General features: G+C 37.2%; 1 protein-coding gene and 1 pseudogene across 9 annotated transcripts in view; one reads left to right on the forward strand and one right to left on the reverse strand.

The window, feature by feature from the left end:
* The window catches only part of Dym (dymeclin), a 359,511-nt gene that overhangs the window by 66,758 nt on the left and 275,255 nt on the right, over nucleotides 1-17,498 (forward strand). For all 9 annotated transcript variants that reach the window (XM_048806245.1, XM_048806244.1, XM_048806242.1 and 6 more), the window contains one exon: nucleotides 881-1,014. In XM_048806245.1, the coding sequence (XP_048662202.1) occupies nucleotides 881-1,014 (134 nt within the window). The remainder of the gene's footprint in view (nucleotides 1-880; nucleotides 1,015-17,498) is intronic.
* On the reverse strand, nucleotides 4,878-6,289 carry LOC125617724 (annotated as a pseudogene).

Consider the following 17,498-nt stretch of genomic DNA (forward strand, 5'->3'; position numbering starts at 1 on the left):
AGGCTATGGTCTTCAGAAAATTCTTTTGAAGTATTTATTTTGATTATTAAGGGGGAGAAAGGTGAAAGAGAGGTTTAAGTTAGTGTCATAAGTCATTGGAGTGAAGTTTTAAATTCTGGAAACTTTGATTTCAGCATTTTGGACAAACTTTAGAAATATAATCCCTTTTTTTAAAATATTTTTTTTTAGTTGTCAATGGATGTTTATTTTATTTATTGATATGTGGTGCTGAGAATCGAATCTAGTGCCTCACACATGCTAGGCAACTGCTCTGCCACTGAGCCACAACCCCAGCCCAATATAATCCCTTTTTTTGTGAGTTCATGGTCATCAGTACAAATAGCAAGCATTGTACTGAGCCACTGATGATGCCTCATTTAAAATTCCAGTTACATATTGGCATATACTGCTTGCTTATTATTTATTTAGTTGGAGGTGGACACAATACCTTTATTTTATTTTTATGTGGTGCTGAGGATCGAACCCAGTGCCTCACATATGCTAGGTGAGCACTGTACCTCTGAGCCACAACCCCAGCCCATACTGATTATTTTATCATAATTTTTTGGAGTTTTTAGTTTTTTTTTTTTTTTTAGTTTTAATTACCTTTATATAGGAAAACTGTAAAGTTAAGAACACAGTCCACAGGAATCAATGAAGTTATTATTATAAGTAGACTCACTATAGGAGATACACAGAGTAAAATATGAATGCAGTAAGTATCACTGGTCCAATGTAATAATGAGCCACTAAAAGATATGGACATCGATCAAATATTACAGGTAGACTGGGCAAAATGATTGACAAATTATGAAGAAATTATTGACTAGAAGTAATCATGCTCATCATTCTTACATGATTTTTGGTCTTTCCTTTCTAGTCACATCTTCATTTGGCAGACACATAACGCTTTGTTTATTATTTGTTGTTTGCTGAAAGTGTTCATCTGTGAAATGTCAGATGAGGAGTTACAACTTCATTTTACTTATGAAGAAAAGTCTCCTGGTAGTTTTGGTAAGCATTGCCTTTTGAAGATGTTCTGGGTATAGTATGTGTAACATATAAGACTAAAGTTTGAGGAATAGATGTATAACTTTGAAAATTCCAATTTTCCTATCATCACTTTTTTTGCTTGATAAGAAAGTAAGTAGGAGCAAGGCTTTTATTTGTTTGACTTGCATGCATGTGAAACAAGAAAGAAGTTAAACAAATACAAAGCCCACAAATATTTATTCCTTTAAAAAACAAAGGTGTCAAATGTAAATACAATTTCTGAGGAATGCATCATTAAGAGAGATGATCAATCAGAATTATGGATTTTATAAATGTTAAAGTTTTCTTTCACAAGACACAGCAACAGTTTGAGACTGGGTGTGTTTGGGGCTGCTTCACCAGAAATAACATTTTTAAGGACAGTGTTATGATGTTGAAATCTACCTTTATGTGAAGATATAGAGAAAAGTTACCATTTTCTTCTGATATTGCTCGAGGTTTGTTTTTCTTTTCTCTCCCCCCACCTCTTCCTCTCTCTCTTTTTTTTTTTCCAAGTTAGGTGGGCCTACAGTTTTCAAGATCAGATGCTGGTGTTTCATTTACTAGCATTAAAACTTACAACCAGGAAGTAAAAGAATAAAATAGGATTATTAACAAATGGAATATCAGGAATACACGTGTTATACTCCCTTGCTACCAACTTCCTCTTCTGAGGCCTAAAGCAGTGTCATTCCTTTCTGAATTCTGTTTACAAAATATCTTTCTGCCTTCATCAGACTGACAGGGATCATATGTGACTCAAATTCCTGGGTGCTGGCAATGTGAGAACTTTGTAATATTTACACTTTTTATTGAGGCCCCTATGCCTTGTGATTTCGTGCATGTTTAATTTCACTTAACTTTCATATACTTACAAGTGATTCTCTCTCCACTGTGGTTGCTAATATATATGCTTTTAAATGTCAAAATCTAGTGTTGACAAAGGAAAATAAACATATAGAGGGTCAATGATTCATTCAGGTAAAAAAATCACAGTGTATTGATTTTTTGAGTAACTCTATGTCCACTTGTGAAATATTTCCTAAATTCTGAAAATTCTAAAAGCAATGTTGTAGGGAAATAAAAGATTCTGTGAAATGACAGTTAACCTTTAATGTTCTTAGGCATTTATTTTTATTTTTATTTTTAGTTGTAGATGGACACAATACCTTTATTTTGTTTATTTAAGTTGTTTATGTGGTGCAGGGGTTGAACCCAGTGCCTCACGCATGCTAGGCAAGCGCTCTACCACTGAGCCACAACCCCAGCCCCATGCTTAGGCATTTCTTAAAACCATTTGTGGATGGCAGAAATCTCAAGAAATTCTGGTTATTATCCTTTAAATATATGAGGGAATTATGTTACATTTTAAATAAATGAAAAGACATAATATAATCAGCACTGTGAAAGAGTTCCTTTTCTCCCACATCCTCTGCAGCATTTATTATTATCATATTCAAGATGACTGCCATTCTAACTGGAGTGAGGTGAAATCACAGTGTAGGTTTTTGTTTCTGTTTTTTTAGTTGTAGATGAACACACAGTATCTGTATTTATTTTTGTGTGGTGCTGAGCATTGAGCCCAGTGCCTCACACATGCAAGGCAAGTGCTTTACTACTGAGTGACAGCCCCAGCCCCTACAGTGTAGTTTGTTTTTTAAATGCTCACAACTTCTTTTTTTTCTTTATATTTATTTTTTAGGTGTAGATGGACACAACACAGTGTCTTTTATTTTTTATGTGCTAGGCGAGTGCTCTACCGCAGAGCTACAATCCCAGTCTTACAGTGTAGTTTTGATTCGCATTTCCCTAATTGCTTAGATATTATACATTTTTTTTTCATATATTTGTTGGCTATTTGTATTTGTTCTTTTGATAAGTGTCTGTTTAGTTCATTTGCCCAGTTATTGACTGGGTCTTTCTTTTTGGTGGCAAGTTTTTAGAGTTCTTTATTATATTCTGGATATTAATCCTCTGTTGGAAAAGTAGCTACCAATAATTTTCTCCCATTCTGTAGGTTCTTGTTACCTTTGCCATGCAGAGGCTTTTTAATTTGATGCCTTCCCATTTATTTATTATTTACTGAGCTTTAGAAATCCTACTGAGGAAGTCATTGCCTATGTCTATATATTGGAAGTGTTAATTCTTTATTTTTTTGCCTATCAGTTGCAAAGTTTCTGGTCTAATTCTTAGGTCTCTGATCCATTTTGGGTTGACTTTTTGCAGGGTAAAAAGTAGGAATTTAAGGATGGAGTTGGGGAATACAATGCTAAAAGTAAGCCAATCCCAAAAAACAAAATGCCGAATGTTTTCTCTGATATAAGGATGCTGATTCATAATGGGGATTGGGGGACAGTGTGGGAGGAATAGACTAACTTTAGATAGGGCAAAGGGGAGGGAGAGGAAGGGAGAGGGGCCTGCGAGTAGGAAAGATGGTGGAATGAGACAGACATCGTTACCCTAACTAAGTACATGTATGAAAACATGAATTGTGTGACTTTACTTTGTGTACAACCAGAGGCTTGAAAAATTGGGCCCTATTTGTGTAATTTGAATTGAATTTCATTCTGCTGTCATATATAAAACAATAAGAATAAATTGAAGAAAAGTTGAGTCCAGGAAAAAAAAAAGTAGGAATTTAATTTTATTCTTCTACAATCAGTTTTCCTAGCACCATTTGTTAAAAGGGCTATCTTTTTTCCAATATATAATTTTGGTGCTCCTATATCTGGGTGGGTTTGTCTCTGTGTCTTGTATTCTGTTCCATTGGCCTATATGTCTGTCTTAATGCCAGGACCATGCAGTTTTTCTTACTGTAGCTCTGTAATATAATTTGAAGGCAAGTATTGTGATGCTTGCAGCATTGCTTTTTATTTTCTTTGCTGAGAATTTTTTTTTTTTTTTTTGCCTATTATGTATCTTTTGTTATTTATTTACTTTCTGGGATTTTTATTCAAAATAATTCATACAGATGGTTACAGTCATAAACAAAATATTGCTGTTTACCACATCAGCAGGATGGCAAGTGCCTAGTCGTGGACACTCTGACCAGCCTTCTCCATGACAGAAGTCATCAGGCAGCAAGCTCCCTGGGCGGAGCTCCCTCTCCTCTGAGCTGCCATGTCCATTTTCTCAAATTAGGAAAAAACAGCCTTTGTTTTGTTTTTCTAAATTATTCTAAAAATAAGACAAGCAGTTAGGAAAAAAAAAAAAAAAAAAGCAATGCACTGTGAGGCATAAAAAAGAAAAATGGAAAGGATCCATTGTCTTGAGAAGTGTGCCAGCCACTCATCGCTCTTGGCATGTGCCAATACAGAAAAAGAAAAGAATCTCAATTGACTTGCTGAACTTTGAACTTGCTCAGGTTTTCTTTTTGTAGATAGCTAAGCAAACATGTCCTTCCTAAATATCCTAAAAATTGTACACAGACAAGAACATTCATGATAGAATTAGCTACTAACTTCTTTTGCTCTATGAGGAATGCAAAGGACACAGGTCAGTGAGCCCCCTCATGCTACCGGACAACTATGATAGACACAGGGAAGCTGCTCTGTCTCTCGTCCCCTCGCTCACACCCAGCCCAGTCTCTGCGGTACCACCTCTGCACATTCCAGCCTAAGAATGGAGAACTCTCCATGGGCTATAGCTGATCACCTGTGTGGTCTCTATCCACCTAAGGCTTGATAGTTTGGCCAGGAGAAGGGGCATGGGGTGGGTGAGCCATGGCGGTGGGACGGGACAGAGACATGGTGCTAGGACAAGTCCTTTGTCTGAGGCTGGGATGCAGGTGAGGGCCACACTCATGACTACTGAGTATACCTGCAGGAAGTCCTCTTGAGCTCAGGTGCCTGCCCCCTTGCAAATCATGATGGATGGCTACTCACTGTATCACAGGAAATGGGGGTTGTAGATGAGGTTGGGTGTGTCCTTCAAGGGTCCCTGGCTGAAACCGAAGAGCTCTGACACATGCAGGTCTAGCACCAGGCTGTGGATCTGCCCCCTCCTTCAGAGCCTGAGCCAGATCCAGCAACCCGTGGCCTGTGATCACCAGGAAGGCCCCTTGTCTCATCAGCTTGACAGTGAAGTCATTGATGAGGTGGTGGTTGTGCTCGTTGAGTTGGCAGTGCAGTGAAGAGTAGGTCCTACAGGGTGATCATGCCTGCTTAATGCTCTAGGACAGGTAGGGGTCATTGAAGAGGATATTGAAGCTGAAGGCCTTGTCCTGTAGTGCTGCTGCCAGCCCAATGTGTCCTATTCAGATGATGGTTTGCTCATGGTCTCCCTGCAGCTCCTGGCAGCTCTGAAGCCTCTTTGAGGATCTGCTCACCACTCTGGACCTATACCTTCCCCCAGTACCTGGTGTAGTCCGATGGTCCACAGGTACAGGTTCAAGATATGGCATGTGGTTGAGTCTGTGGTCTGCTCCACAGATGCCATAGGCATATTGCTGGTGACACCTTGGTCCCAGCTGTCTTGATGTTGAGGCTGCCACTGATCCTCATGGTTAATTGTAGAGCTTTGAATTTCTCTAGGTCTTCTCTGATTGGATTAGTATCAGATTGTACCATTGGTGTGGTACAATCAGGGCACCCACCGTCTTGTTCAGCACCTTTTCATGGATATTCTGCATAGCTGTGCGTCACCATAGGCCACCATGGCCATGTCCTTCAGGATGGGCATCTCCACCATGTAGTCCCAGCTGTCAAGCAGCACTACCAGAGGCCTAGGGTGCATGGGCTGGTTCCAGTAGGAGGTTGGAACCAGCTGTTCAAAGCTTTTCGTCTCTAGAATCCCCAGGCAGAATCGTGTCCTGTTGTGGTGCCTCATCCCGCATCTTTTCTTTTTTTTTTAATATTTATTTTTTTAGTTGTAGTTGGACAAAATACCTTTATTCCATTCATTTATTTTTTATGTGGTGCTGAGGATCGAACACAGGGCCCCCACATGATAGGCGAGCGCTCTATCACTGAGCCACAATCCCAGCCCCTCATCTTTAACCAAACTTCTTGTGCCACTGCTATTCCACAGCACTACTGAGGCCTTCATGGGGCTCAGTCTCAGTCCCACAGGCTGCATAGCTGCTAGCCCCTGCCTGGGCAGCCATGGTGCTTCTCCTACCTGCTGCTCAGCCGAGACAAGTGGGACAGCAGCCATGCGTCTTCCAAATGAATGACTGTTTTTTTTAATTTTGTGAAGAATGTCATTGGTATTTTGATGGGGATTGTACTGAATCTGTAGATCAGATCACTTTTGTAATATGACCATTTTAACAATGATAATTCTGCCTATCCATGAAAATGGGAAATCTTTCCATCTTCTAGTGTCTTCTTCAATTTCTTTCTTCAGTTTTCTATAATTTTCATTGTAGAGTTCTTTCACCTCCTTGATTAGATTTATTCCAAGGTGTGTGTGTTTGTGTGTGTGTGTGTGTGTCTTTCTCTCTTGACTTTGTGAATACAGTTATTTTCCTGATTTCTTTTTCAGCTAATTCATTATTGATATATAGGAAAGCTATTGATCTTTGTATGTTGATTTTATATTTTCCTACTTTGCTGAGTTTATTAGCTTCAGCAGTCTTCTGGTGGAACTTTTTAAATTTTTTTTATACAGGGACTAAACCCCAAAGGTGCTTAACCACTGAGCCAAATCCCCATCTTCATTCACAGCATTTATTTTATAGGGATTATATGGGATTTATATGCCTATATGGGATTATAGGCATGAAGCACTGCACCTGCTCTTCAGTGTTTTTTTTTTTTTTTTTAATCATGAGTGGGTCCTGAATTTTGTCAAAGGTTTTCTCGGCATGTGTTGAGATGATTGTGATTTTTGTCCTTCATTCTATTTATGGGGTGAATTACATTCATTGATTTGTGTATGTTGAACAAGGACATCTTTTAAAAAGATTTTTTTTAGTTGTAGATGGCCACAATGCTTTTATTTTATTTATTATAAATTTTTTATGTGGTGCTGAGGATCAAACCCAGTGCTTCACATGTTCCAGCATTACCAAGGAACAGCTTAACTTAGGTGAAAAATCTTTCTTTTTCCTCTAATGACAAGGAAAAATACGGGTTGAGTTTGTTTAGCTTTATTGCACTTTCCTCCTCAAGAGGCTGCTGAATTTAAAAAAAAAAAAAAAAAAAAAAAGACCAACATCAAGTTTTGTTTCTTTAATACTCTAAAATTTCTTTCCAAACAAATGATGTAGTTCTCTGGTTTCAGGGAAGCTGAATCATGATATAGTCTACTTTTCTTTTAAAGCTGTTATTCTTCATTTCAAAGCAAGAATGTAATACCTTTAACTAGGTTATTATTATTGAACAAAGCAAGCATATTAATATTTATTTTAGCAATTTTATTTTCTGTCATTTTTATTGCCCCTTTTGTTCAAAAGAACTTTTCCATTGAAAATCATTCCCTTTTTGTCCAGTTTTAAGATACCTCCTTAAGTTTGGGGAACAGTAGGGAAGGTGAAGACTAGAGAGAGAGAGAGAGAGAGGTGTAGATACAAAAATTCTTCTTGATGCTATTAAAAACAGTTAAATTTCAAATAATATGCCATGTTATAATTCATCAAGTAAAGCTTACTTTAAAGAGTGAATAAAATACAATAATCACAGATAATTTTTACTTTCAAAATCAAATTTAGCTGAGCATGGTGGCTCAGGCCTGTAATTCTAGGGATTTAGGAGGTTGACACTGGAGGATCTTAAGATTGAAGCCAGCCCAGCAACTTAGTGAGGCCCTAAGCAACTTAGCAAGACGTAGTCAAAATAAAGGATAAAAAATGCTGGGGACTAAGTTCAGTAGTAAAGTGCTCCTGGGTTCTACCTCCAGTCAAAAATAAATAAATAAAATACAAACCAAAGTTAGGTGTGGATTATGTGTGTCTTTTCCCCCTTCTCATTTTATAACTGAGAGTGCTCGGTATTTTGGACTGTTTGTGTGTATTTCCGTTGTATGAAAATATTTACTTTGTCACTCTCGGGAAGCAACTTTCCAGTTCTGTTGCAGATCAAATAATTATTCCTTTCTTGAATTCTGTACTGTTCACTCTTTAAAAAAAAAAAAAAATTGTAGTTGCAGATGGACAGCATGCCTTTATTTTATTTGTGTGTTATTATTATTATTTTTTATGTGGTGCTGAGGATCGAACCCAGTGCCTCCCATGTCCAAGGCAAGCGCTCTGCCACTGAGCTACAGCCCCAGGCCCTGCTGTTCACTCTTGAGTGGCTCCTGTGGAACCCCTCAGATTCTGCTGTAACAGGACAGGCAGCTCCGTTTTATTGAAAAGATCTGTGAAGTATTTTGGAAAATGGAGGCTGGGCATGGGAAGCACACAGAAACATCCTGCACATTTAGAGATTGAGCTGTTGTTATTTTTCCAAAACTGGTTTCAATAATGAAAGGCCTTCTGGCTTCAAATTCAATTAATTAGTTGTATTGAAAAAAACAATTCTTTTTTTTTTTTTTAAAACTTAAACTGGTCACAGACCAAATATATTTCCTATCTTTTTCTCTCTTATCTACAAAAAAAAAAAAAAAAAAAGGAAAGGAACATAATGAAGTTAAGCTCTTCTAAATTACTTCTGAATATAGCTAGAGTTTTTGCTGATTTTGATCCTCTTTCTGGATCAATTGTTATGTTCTCTAATATACTGTGTAACTATGTGTCATAGTCACAGACTTAATCAGAGATTTTGAGGAAATAAACCAAATTGGTGTATGAGAAATTCTGCAGAATTTTGAAGTCTTGAATGTTATGAGCCTGCTTATTCTAGGAAGGAATGTTTGTGAAAATTTTGTAGAATTACTTTAATGTAGTTATTTCTAAAATACTCCAGTGTCTTTCACAATTATTGTTTATCATTCAGCATTGATTTTCAGAGCTTGAGTTTTATGTATTGATTTTGAGTTTGTGAAACTCTTTAAGAGATGAATATGTTTGATTTATTATTTTGATAATCAGCTTTCTGTATTTCTTAAATATATACTAACATTTAAGCAGAGTTTTAAATAAGAATTGTGACTTGCATATTTTATTAATGCTAGCCTTCATGTTTGTGGAACCAACATTACCAGGAACAGTTCTGCTACTTGAGTTGCAAACTTTTCCATGAAGTTCTGCAGCAAGAACAGAGTCAGTATTTATCCCCATGGGACCTAAGAGGGTAATCCAACCAACACCTGTAAACCCAACTCTTGGTTTTGTATTCCTTTCTAAAAAGTATGCATACTTTATACATTAATACTATGTCATTTTAATTCTAATATGAAATTATTTTTTGTTACTTACTACTGAGTAAATAGATGTACTTAAGAGATACACTGTGTTTATTTTGGGGCCATCATCCTCCCTTCAGTATCCATTTTGCCCCTTCATTCCCACTCCTCCAGGCTTGAGAAACATGTTTTTGTTATTGTTGTTAATCATTCTAGATTACCTAGGGACTGTGTAAAAACAATACTTTCTTAACCACTGACTACATTATCAAGGTGGTTGTCACTCTAAAAGAGCAATCTGTGAGGTCTGCTATTTGGTAACTATCTGCTTTTACATGGAGTTAGCAATTTAGGATTTTTTAACATGCATTTTAATGACGTTCTTTTTGTTTATTATTGAGTCTACTATTGGTTCACCAGCATAATGTCTTTTTAAGGTTAAAGGCTTGCTGTTTTTGGTATATATACTTATTTTTGTCTTAGTCTTACATATTGTTTAAGATTTCTACTTCTGGTCATTAATTTAAGCCCTTTTTAGATTGTCTTCCAATATTTTTACAATTTATAAATAAAGAGTAGTGAATGGGAACCTCACGAAGCAATAGCTAAAAGCATTCATTTATCAGCTCATCTATGAACACCTGAGTTAGATGTGTGAAAGACTGCTTAGGGATTGATGATATTCAGTAGTATAGGTTGTGTGAGGTTGAATTCACGTAAGCACAGGACTATCTGCAAACAACCGAGCAAAGTCAACTGAGGTATCTTAGGTATGTTGGCTGTTACAGCACTTTTTTCTTTATTCAGTCCACTGAATACTGCCATGATCACATGGATATTGGTGGCATTTTCAATGAAGCAGTTTAAAAAAAAATTAAAATTTTTATTTATTTATTTTTACATGTTGCTGAGGATCAAACCCAGGGCTTCGCACACGCCAGGTGAGGGCTGTACCTCTGAGCCACAATCCCAGCTCCCAATGAAACAGTTTTTATGGGAGTAATGTGACTGTCAGTAGCTCAGGTTGTAATCCCAATTGGTGAGGATTTTGTATTTGAACATTTTCCCAGGGCTATGTGATGTGTTAGCAGATTGTTACTGAGGATTTCTATCGTTACATGAGGATAGCTCTTTATATTGCATGCTTTTGAAAATTTGTCAAAGGGGACAAAGTCAGCCCTCAGCAAAACTATGAAGTACTACTACAAAATTATTACCATTTTCCTCTTGCCTTAAATGTGAGTCTTTCTTGCCTCTCTTTTGGTATTATGTCCCATTCTTGTCAAAGTTAAGCCATACTTTATATTACTTTATAAGTACAAAATATTTTATATTTTGTTTCTTATGTATCCAATACTTTAAATCTCTAGAGGTCTATATCTTTGTGTTTCCCCTGATGGCTATTATTTAATGATGTCGATTGTATTTATTTTATCTGAAACTCAGGCCCAAAATCAGGGAGGAATCTGCATTGGCTTCTGAAGGGATGCAGGGGCTGCCCCCCCTCACCACTTTGGCCTCCTGCAGCAGTTCTTCAGTCCTTGGTTCACGTGGGGTTTCAGGTCAAGAGACCTTCCTGGCTGCTGTAGAGGCTTAGTCTATGGATCGCAGGCTTCCTTCGTGTTGGTATGCTGCTTTAGAGGTTGCTGCACAGTATTTGCCACAGATTCAAATCAGTTTACTTGCTTGTGACTGTTCTTTTTGGTTATGGTGTGTGGGTTGTTGGAGATCTTTACTTTCTGGAAGCCCATGAATACACAAAAAAATGTGATGGAGTAGCTACTTCACAGTGCTGCTGCCAGCGTAAGGCAGTTTGTTTCCTTACTTTCACTTATTTTTTATTTACTTTTTTTTTTAGTTGTTATAGACCTTTGTTTTTATGTGGTGCTGAGAATTGAACTGAGTGCCCCACATATGCCAGGCATGTGTGCTTCTGCTGAGTCCCAGCCCCAGCCCCACTTTCATTTATTTTTATGATAAAAATATTTATAATTAAATATAAATGCCAGAGATTTAACCTAGGGTCTTACAATGCTAGGCAAGGGCTCTATACTCCCACCCCTTTTCCAGGAAAGAGAAAGCCTTTGGAAATTGAGAGACTAAAGATAGAAGCCACAAAAGGGGGAAAATGCTGAAAGGCAGGCCCAGGGAAACAGGAGATTCCAGGAAGAGTGTAGGGAGGGAGTGAAGGCCTGCTGGAAAAGCAAGTACCACCTGGGCCTGCGCAGCTGCTCTGGAACTGTGGGGCTGGGGTTTGGAATAGGTGGTCACTCTTCAGGTGGGGTGGAGAGGGGACAGGGGTCACATTCTTAAAGCTGGGAGAGCTGGGGATTTGGAAAACTGGTTAGTTCAGTTCTGTAGAGAGTAGAAAAGGGAAAGGCTTAACTACATTTTCTTGACACAAAGTAGTTCAGTGTAAATTTATTTATTTATTTTGGTACCAGGGATTGTTTAATCACTAAGCCATATCCCCAGTCCTTTTTAATGTTTTATTGAGACAGGGTTCTCACTAAGTTGCTTAGAGCCTCTCTAAGTTACAGAGGCTGGCTTTGAACTTGCTATCCTCCTGCCTCAGCCTCCTGAGCCACTGGAATTACAGGCATGTGCCACTAGGCCTGGTTATAAATTTATTTTTTTAATTAATTATTTTGTAGAACTTGCTCTTAGGCATAGTGGATTAAACATTCATGTTTATCTTTGCATTCTCTCAAAACTCCAAAAGACACTAGTAAGGAGAAGCAGGGCAGGCACAATGCTAGTAACATTGGAAGTTAGAGAACTGAGCACTGAAGAGCTTAACTGCTTAGTGGAAGCTGAAAGCTGAATACCTTCAGGGCTGGAGAATACCTGGAGAGATTTGGGAATTGGAAGTGCCAGGCATCTCTGAAAGGCAGACAACTAGGACCGCTTGAAAGAAGCAGAATAGAGGTCAAGATCCTGTCTCAGTCATGGAGTTGTGAGACCACTCCTTCCCCAGTTTCGGGAGGTCTGTTTTTGGTAGAGGCTGAACCACAGGCCTCCATGAGTGGCCCCTAGGTGTGGTAAGGGACCGGCCGGCTGAGCACAGGGTGGGTGAAAAGGTTGTGGTGGAAGGAGGTGTCTGGACTTGGCTTCTAGATGCTGGCATCAGGATTTCACCTTCTTCTAGAGAAAGCGTACCAAACAAGGAAAAGACTGACTTTTGGGTGTCCTCAATGAGGCAGCTCTGACCCCTGCAGTGTGTATTGCCACATGGCATTGTGTGCTTTACTCTGGCAGGTCAATAGAGAGCTGTGGAGCCACATGATTGAAAAAGACAGCAAACTTGTAAGCAATAAAGCAAACAAAAGTCAGATAAGAGGGAATTTGTGGAGAGAGATAAAAATCCCTAATGGTACTCTTAATACAACCAGTTTCCTTTCTGTTCTCCTGTGGCTTAAAACTTTTTCAAAACTCTTTCTTTGGAGTTACCTTTAAAATCTGTGGAATTTTCATTTTGCTAAATTCGGTAGAGGTAAATCTTTTCTTTCTTGGAACTATTTGTTTTTTTCTGCTGGCCAATGTGGTTTGGCTGTCTGGAAAAGGGGCTTCACAACTCACTTTTCTCTCCTTGAACTGGTCCTCAGAGACTGGGGCAGGTTGTAGTTAGCTCAAGAGGTAAACCTAGAATTGTATAGTGAATGGCTGAGTAGGTTTTATTTTATTTTTATTTTAGCAAAAATTTAACAGTTTCATTTTTATAGGTAAGCAATATGAACAATAAACTAATAATGGAAAAAGAGGAAAAAAGAAAGCATTTTAAATATTAAATATTGTGTTAAAATACTCAACACAATAAGAACTGTAATCTCTCTTTGCAGAAAAACTAATGTGCCTTCAGGACATTAAGTTGTTCTTTGGTTCTGTGATGGGTGCTGTCCATTGCGGTATTTCTTTTCTCTTTTTCTGTTATCAGTTGAACGAAAACAATTAAACTTTGCTAATAAACACATATTTTATAATCAAAGATGGTAGATAGTATTATTCATAAAGGCAATTAAAAACATTTCTGTTTGGCCACAGTCTTAGCACTCAACCAAAATTCTTATTGATTTCATTGGATTGGTATAGGACATAAGCTATTATAATGCATTGAGATGTAGATCACTTTTATTTTTAGAAAGAAGTAAGTCCATTTGTTTTTCTGCTTTGTGATTAGCTAATAAGCTTTAAAAATCTTGCTAATTAGATGTTTAATATTTTAGAATAATTTTTAATATTAGCCTTACAATTACAACTGGTAACAACATAGAATCTATCATGGTTTTGTGACTCTTAAGTTTATGATAATTAGAGTCTGGCTATATGCCTTTAATTTTAAGAAGTTAATTTTGTTCCCAACTTTTTAGGCACTCTTTTTAACTCTGTTTTTGGAGCATGTTTCTGTTCTTGATTGTTTTTAGCACTTGTTTTTGGCACAGTGTAGTTTTGGGCAACACTGAGAAATTGGCATTTTAACTTGAGGACAACAACAGTTAGCTCTTGGTCTTTTAACATTTCTTTTAATAACACTATGTAACCTGATTTAATTGACCCATGTTTTCCTTTATTTTGATTGCTTTTTTTTTAAAAAAAAAAACAGTGATCAATGAGTTTTTTTTTTTGTTTTATTTTTATCTTTCTTTTTTTTCCTCCTCTTACTCTGATAGAAGGCATTTGATTCAGACACTATTTTACTCTGCTTCTTTCCCTAAGGACAAAACACGAGGGATATCTTGACCCATGGTACCAAGTGGGTGCCAAACAAAAGGAATAAATTGGCTGTAGCTCAATTTGGGGTATAGATTAGTCGAGCTGGAAAGGACCTGAGAAATCCTCCTATCCTTGCTCCTTCCTCTGTGAAACTCATAGGAACCAGAGAAGTGAGTTAAGGCTTTAGAGTGGAAGAAATCCAGGGACAGGGCTGAGATTACTGAGCTTTTCTGCATAATAATTTTAATATTTATTCATTATTTTAGATTGGTTATTATTGGGACTTCCTGTGTGCTTGTTGAATGTATAGCAAACAATGCTGGTGCATAAACTAATAGTTCACATCTCTTTCCCCTAATCTGGCTCTCAATCCTCACGTATCAGAGATTTTGTATTTAGGGTTTTGAGTGAAACATGGCTCAGTTGACCAGGTTTTTTCCTCTGCTATTTTTAGAAACAGGGCTTTAGAATAATTTGTAAGTTTTTTTTTCTCCCCCATGAGAGTCTAGATTTGGGTACAGATGTGACCTGTACCCTTTACTCTAAGTAAACTGACCTCTTTGAGTCTCGATTTCTTCATCTGTAAAATAATTATAATCATATCAACTCCTTAAGAATTATTGTTAGAATCAATTTGAGACAGTGTGAAGTTTCCCACACAGTGCCTCTCAAAGGGCAGAGCACTCAGTAAGATTTGCTATTATACTAGCTCACAGAAAGTAAGAGTTAAAATATTAAAACATTTGACTACAGCTATTTAGACAATTTATTTACTTATTTTTTGTCTTTTCTCTGTTGGAACTGGGATCAAACTCAGGGCTTTGTGTATGCAATGAAAGCACTTTACCACTGAGCTTCATCCTAGCCTCAATTTAAAACTCTTTAAGAATTCTTAAGAGAGACACAGTCTCTTTTAAGGGGAAAAATTGTAAGTAGTAAAATTCACAGTGGAGTAAACACATTGAACATTGCAGAGTTCTGTGCTAAAAGAATCTCAGTGTACTTTGTCACTGACCTGCTAACCTGAAAGGCTTTTTAGATTCTCTTTACTATGAGGAGTGTTATGAGTTTGTTGTAATTTTTGGTAGATGAATTTATATTTATTTGTTTTTAATTGAAAGCTAAGGTGATATAAATACCTCTTGGAAATCAGGGCAGTATAAATGGTTTGCTTAATGGCAAACCAGGTAATCAGTCAAACCTTGTTAATATTCACTTAGTGCATAAGTACTTACTTCTGGATTAGCCCCAAACAATAATAATTCTGAAGATTTATTTTAATAATGAGTCTGAAGCTTTTTTAAAAATAAACTTAAGTCTTCTGAAATTTTATGGAAATTGTTTATTTTTATCTTTTTTAGGGCATTGGGTTTGAAATGCCCTAAAAATTTTTACTTGTGTGAAATTATCATTTTATATTAAATTGATAAGAGTACTTTTAATATGCCTTCCTTCACCTAGTTGTAAACTTGGCTGTGGTCATGATGGCAACTGGGTAGAGAGTTCATGTCACTATTTTAAGGCTTAAAAATTATATATGTTTACAGCCAAGAAATAAAAAGTCCAGTCGGGAACTTGAGTCTTGCTGTGTATTCTTTTTAGCATTGATTGGTATGTTCAGTGTGGTTTAATATTCTCTTCAATATTTGTACTCACCCATCAAAGGGCTACTGTGCCAGTTCTCTTTGTGGTAAGGCAGGAAAGTTTCTCTATAATTTCTAAATAGCAAGTAATATTGTGGCCTAGGAAAAAAAAAGACTAAAAATTTTTTTTTGAGACTCTGAATGATTTGGATACAACTGCTGAATCTTTACTAATACACCTGGATTCAGTTCAGCAAATATGTCTTGAGTATATATTAGTTTTTTCCTCAGTATCTTTGGGAATGGGTTCCAGGAATGCCCACCCCCTAATAGATTTCAAAATCCACAGATGTTCAAGACCTTTATATAAAATGTATAGTATTTGCATATACCCTACATAATCATCCTATATACCATAAGTCATCTCCAGACTATGTATAGATGTAACACAATGAAAATTCTATGCAAATAGTTGTTTATTGTTTAGGGGATATTGACAAGAACAAAGTTCATATGTGTTCAATATGGGCAGTTTTTTAACCCCCCAAATATTTTCAATCTGCAGTTGTTTGAATTCAGGGATGGCATGGAGGGCCAAGTGATGTTCAAGCTGTTTATCAGTTGTTGCCCTCAAGAAGTCTAGAATCCAATAAGGATCTGCCTGCTTGTAGATAGGAAGTAATAGTTTACCATAGTCAGTGGATGAAACATATATGCATATGTGTGCAATCAAAGTCATGCTTAAGGCATGGATACTTTATAGATTATTATTTTTATTTATGGTTAGGCAACTGAATTTTATAAAAGAGATGGATACTGAGAATAGTTCAGATGGATAAACATGGACTTTAAGGAAAAATCATTAGCTGGGCATCGTGGCACATGCCTATAATTCCAGTGTCTTGGGAGGCTGAGGAGGATAATTACCAGTTCAAAGCCAACCTCAGCAACTTAGTGAGGTCCTAAGCACCTTAGTGAAACCCTGCCTCTAAATAAAAAGGGCGAGGGAGGTAGCTCAGTGGCTCAATCCCCAGTACAAAAAAAAAAAAGAAAGACAGAAAAGAAACAATCATTAGTTAGGTGCCATGACATACACCTGTAATCCTAGTGATTTGGGAGGCCAAGACAGGAGGATCTCATGTTTGAGGCCAGCCTCCCTAATTTATTGAGACCCTATCTCAAAAAAAAAGGACTAGGAATGTAGCTTAGTGGTAAAGTGCCTCTGTTTTCAACCCCCAGTACAAGGAAGAAAAAGAGAAGGAAAAAATCATGTTTTTATTGTTGCAGAGTATTCCAAGAAATGGGAATGTTGTGAAAGTATAAAATGGCATATAGCAGATAGCTTGGAATATACACTGTGAAAGGGATAATGGAGGGAGAGAAGGTAGAAGTGGGTGCAGGTCTATAACTTGAAAGGACTGGCATGCTTACTTTAGATCTCAGAATTTTTTCCTGATATATAGTCATCAACTTAAAGTAATGAAAAGATCTAAGCTAGGAGGTGAAAGGATGGAATTCAGTTAGCTCCCTCTGGTTATCATCTGGAGTTTAGATTGAAGAGGATTGAAATTGAGGTACAATTATTAGAACTGCGAAGGGTTAGAAATGTTCAGGAGTGAGTTTTAATTTAATAAACTTGTTTAACTGAACTGAGATGATGAACTAATGAACAGAGTCATAACAGAGGGACTGAAGGAAAGAGGCAGAGAGGTGGACTAGGTAATTGACAGGACCCAGAGACTGGGTGGTTAGGTTACCATCAACCCAGCCCAGGGACCCTGCCTGAGTCCTGGTTGGCTGGATTTTACCACCTGCCCTAATAAGAAATAGGCAAAAAATGAAAGGGGGAAAAATGAACTTAATGCAGTTTAATCAAACTAGGGAGAAACAACTAAATTGCTTCTCTTATTTCTCCTGCCAGCCTTACAGAGGCATAACAATTTATAG

The sequence above is a fragment of the Marmota marmota genome, unplaced genomic scaffold, assembly GCF_001458135.2.
Source record: "Marmota marmota marmota unplaced genomic scaffold, marMar, whole genome shotgun sequence".
Lineage (NCBI taxonomy): Eukaryota > Metazoa > Chordata > Mammalia > Rodentia > Sciuridae > Marmota > Marmota marmota.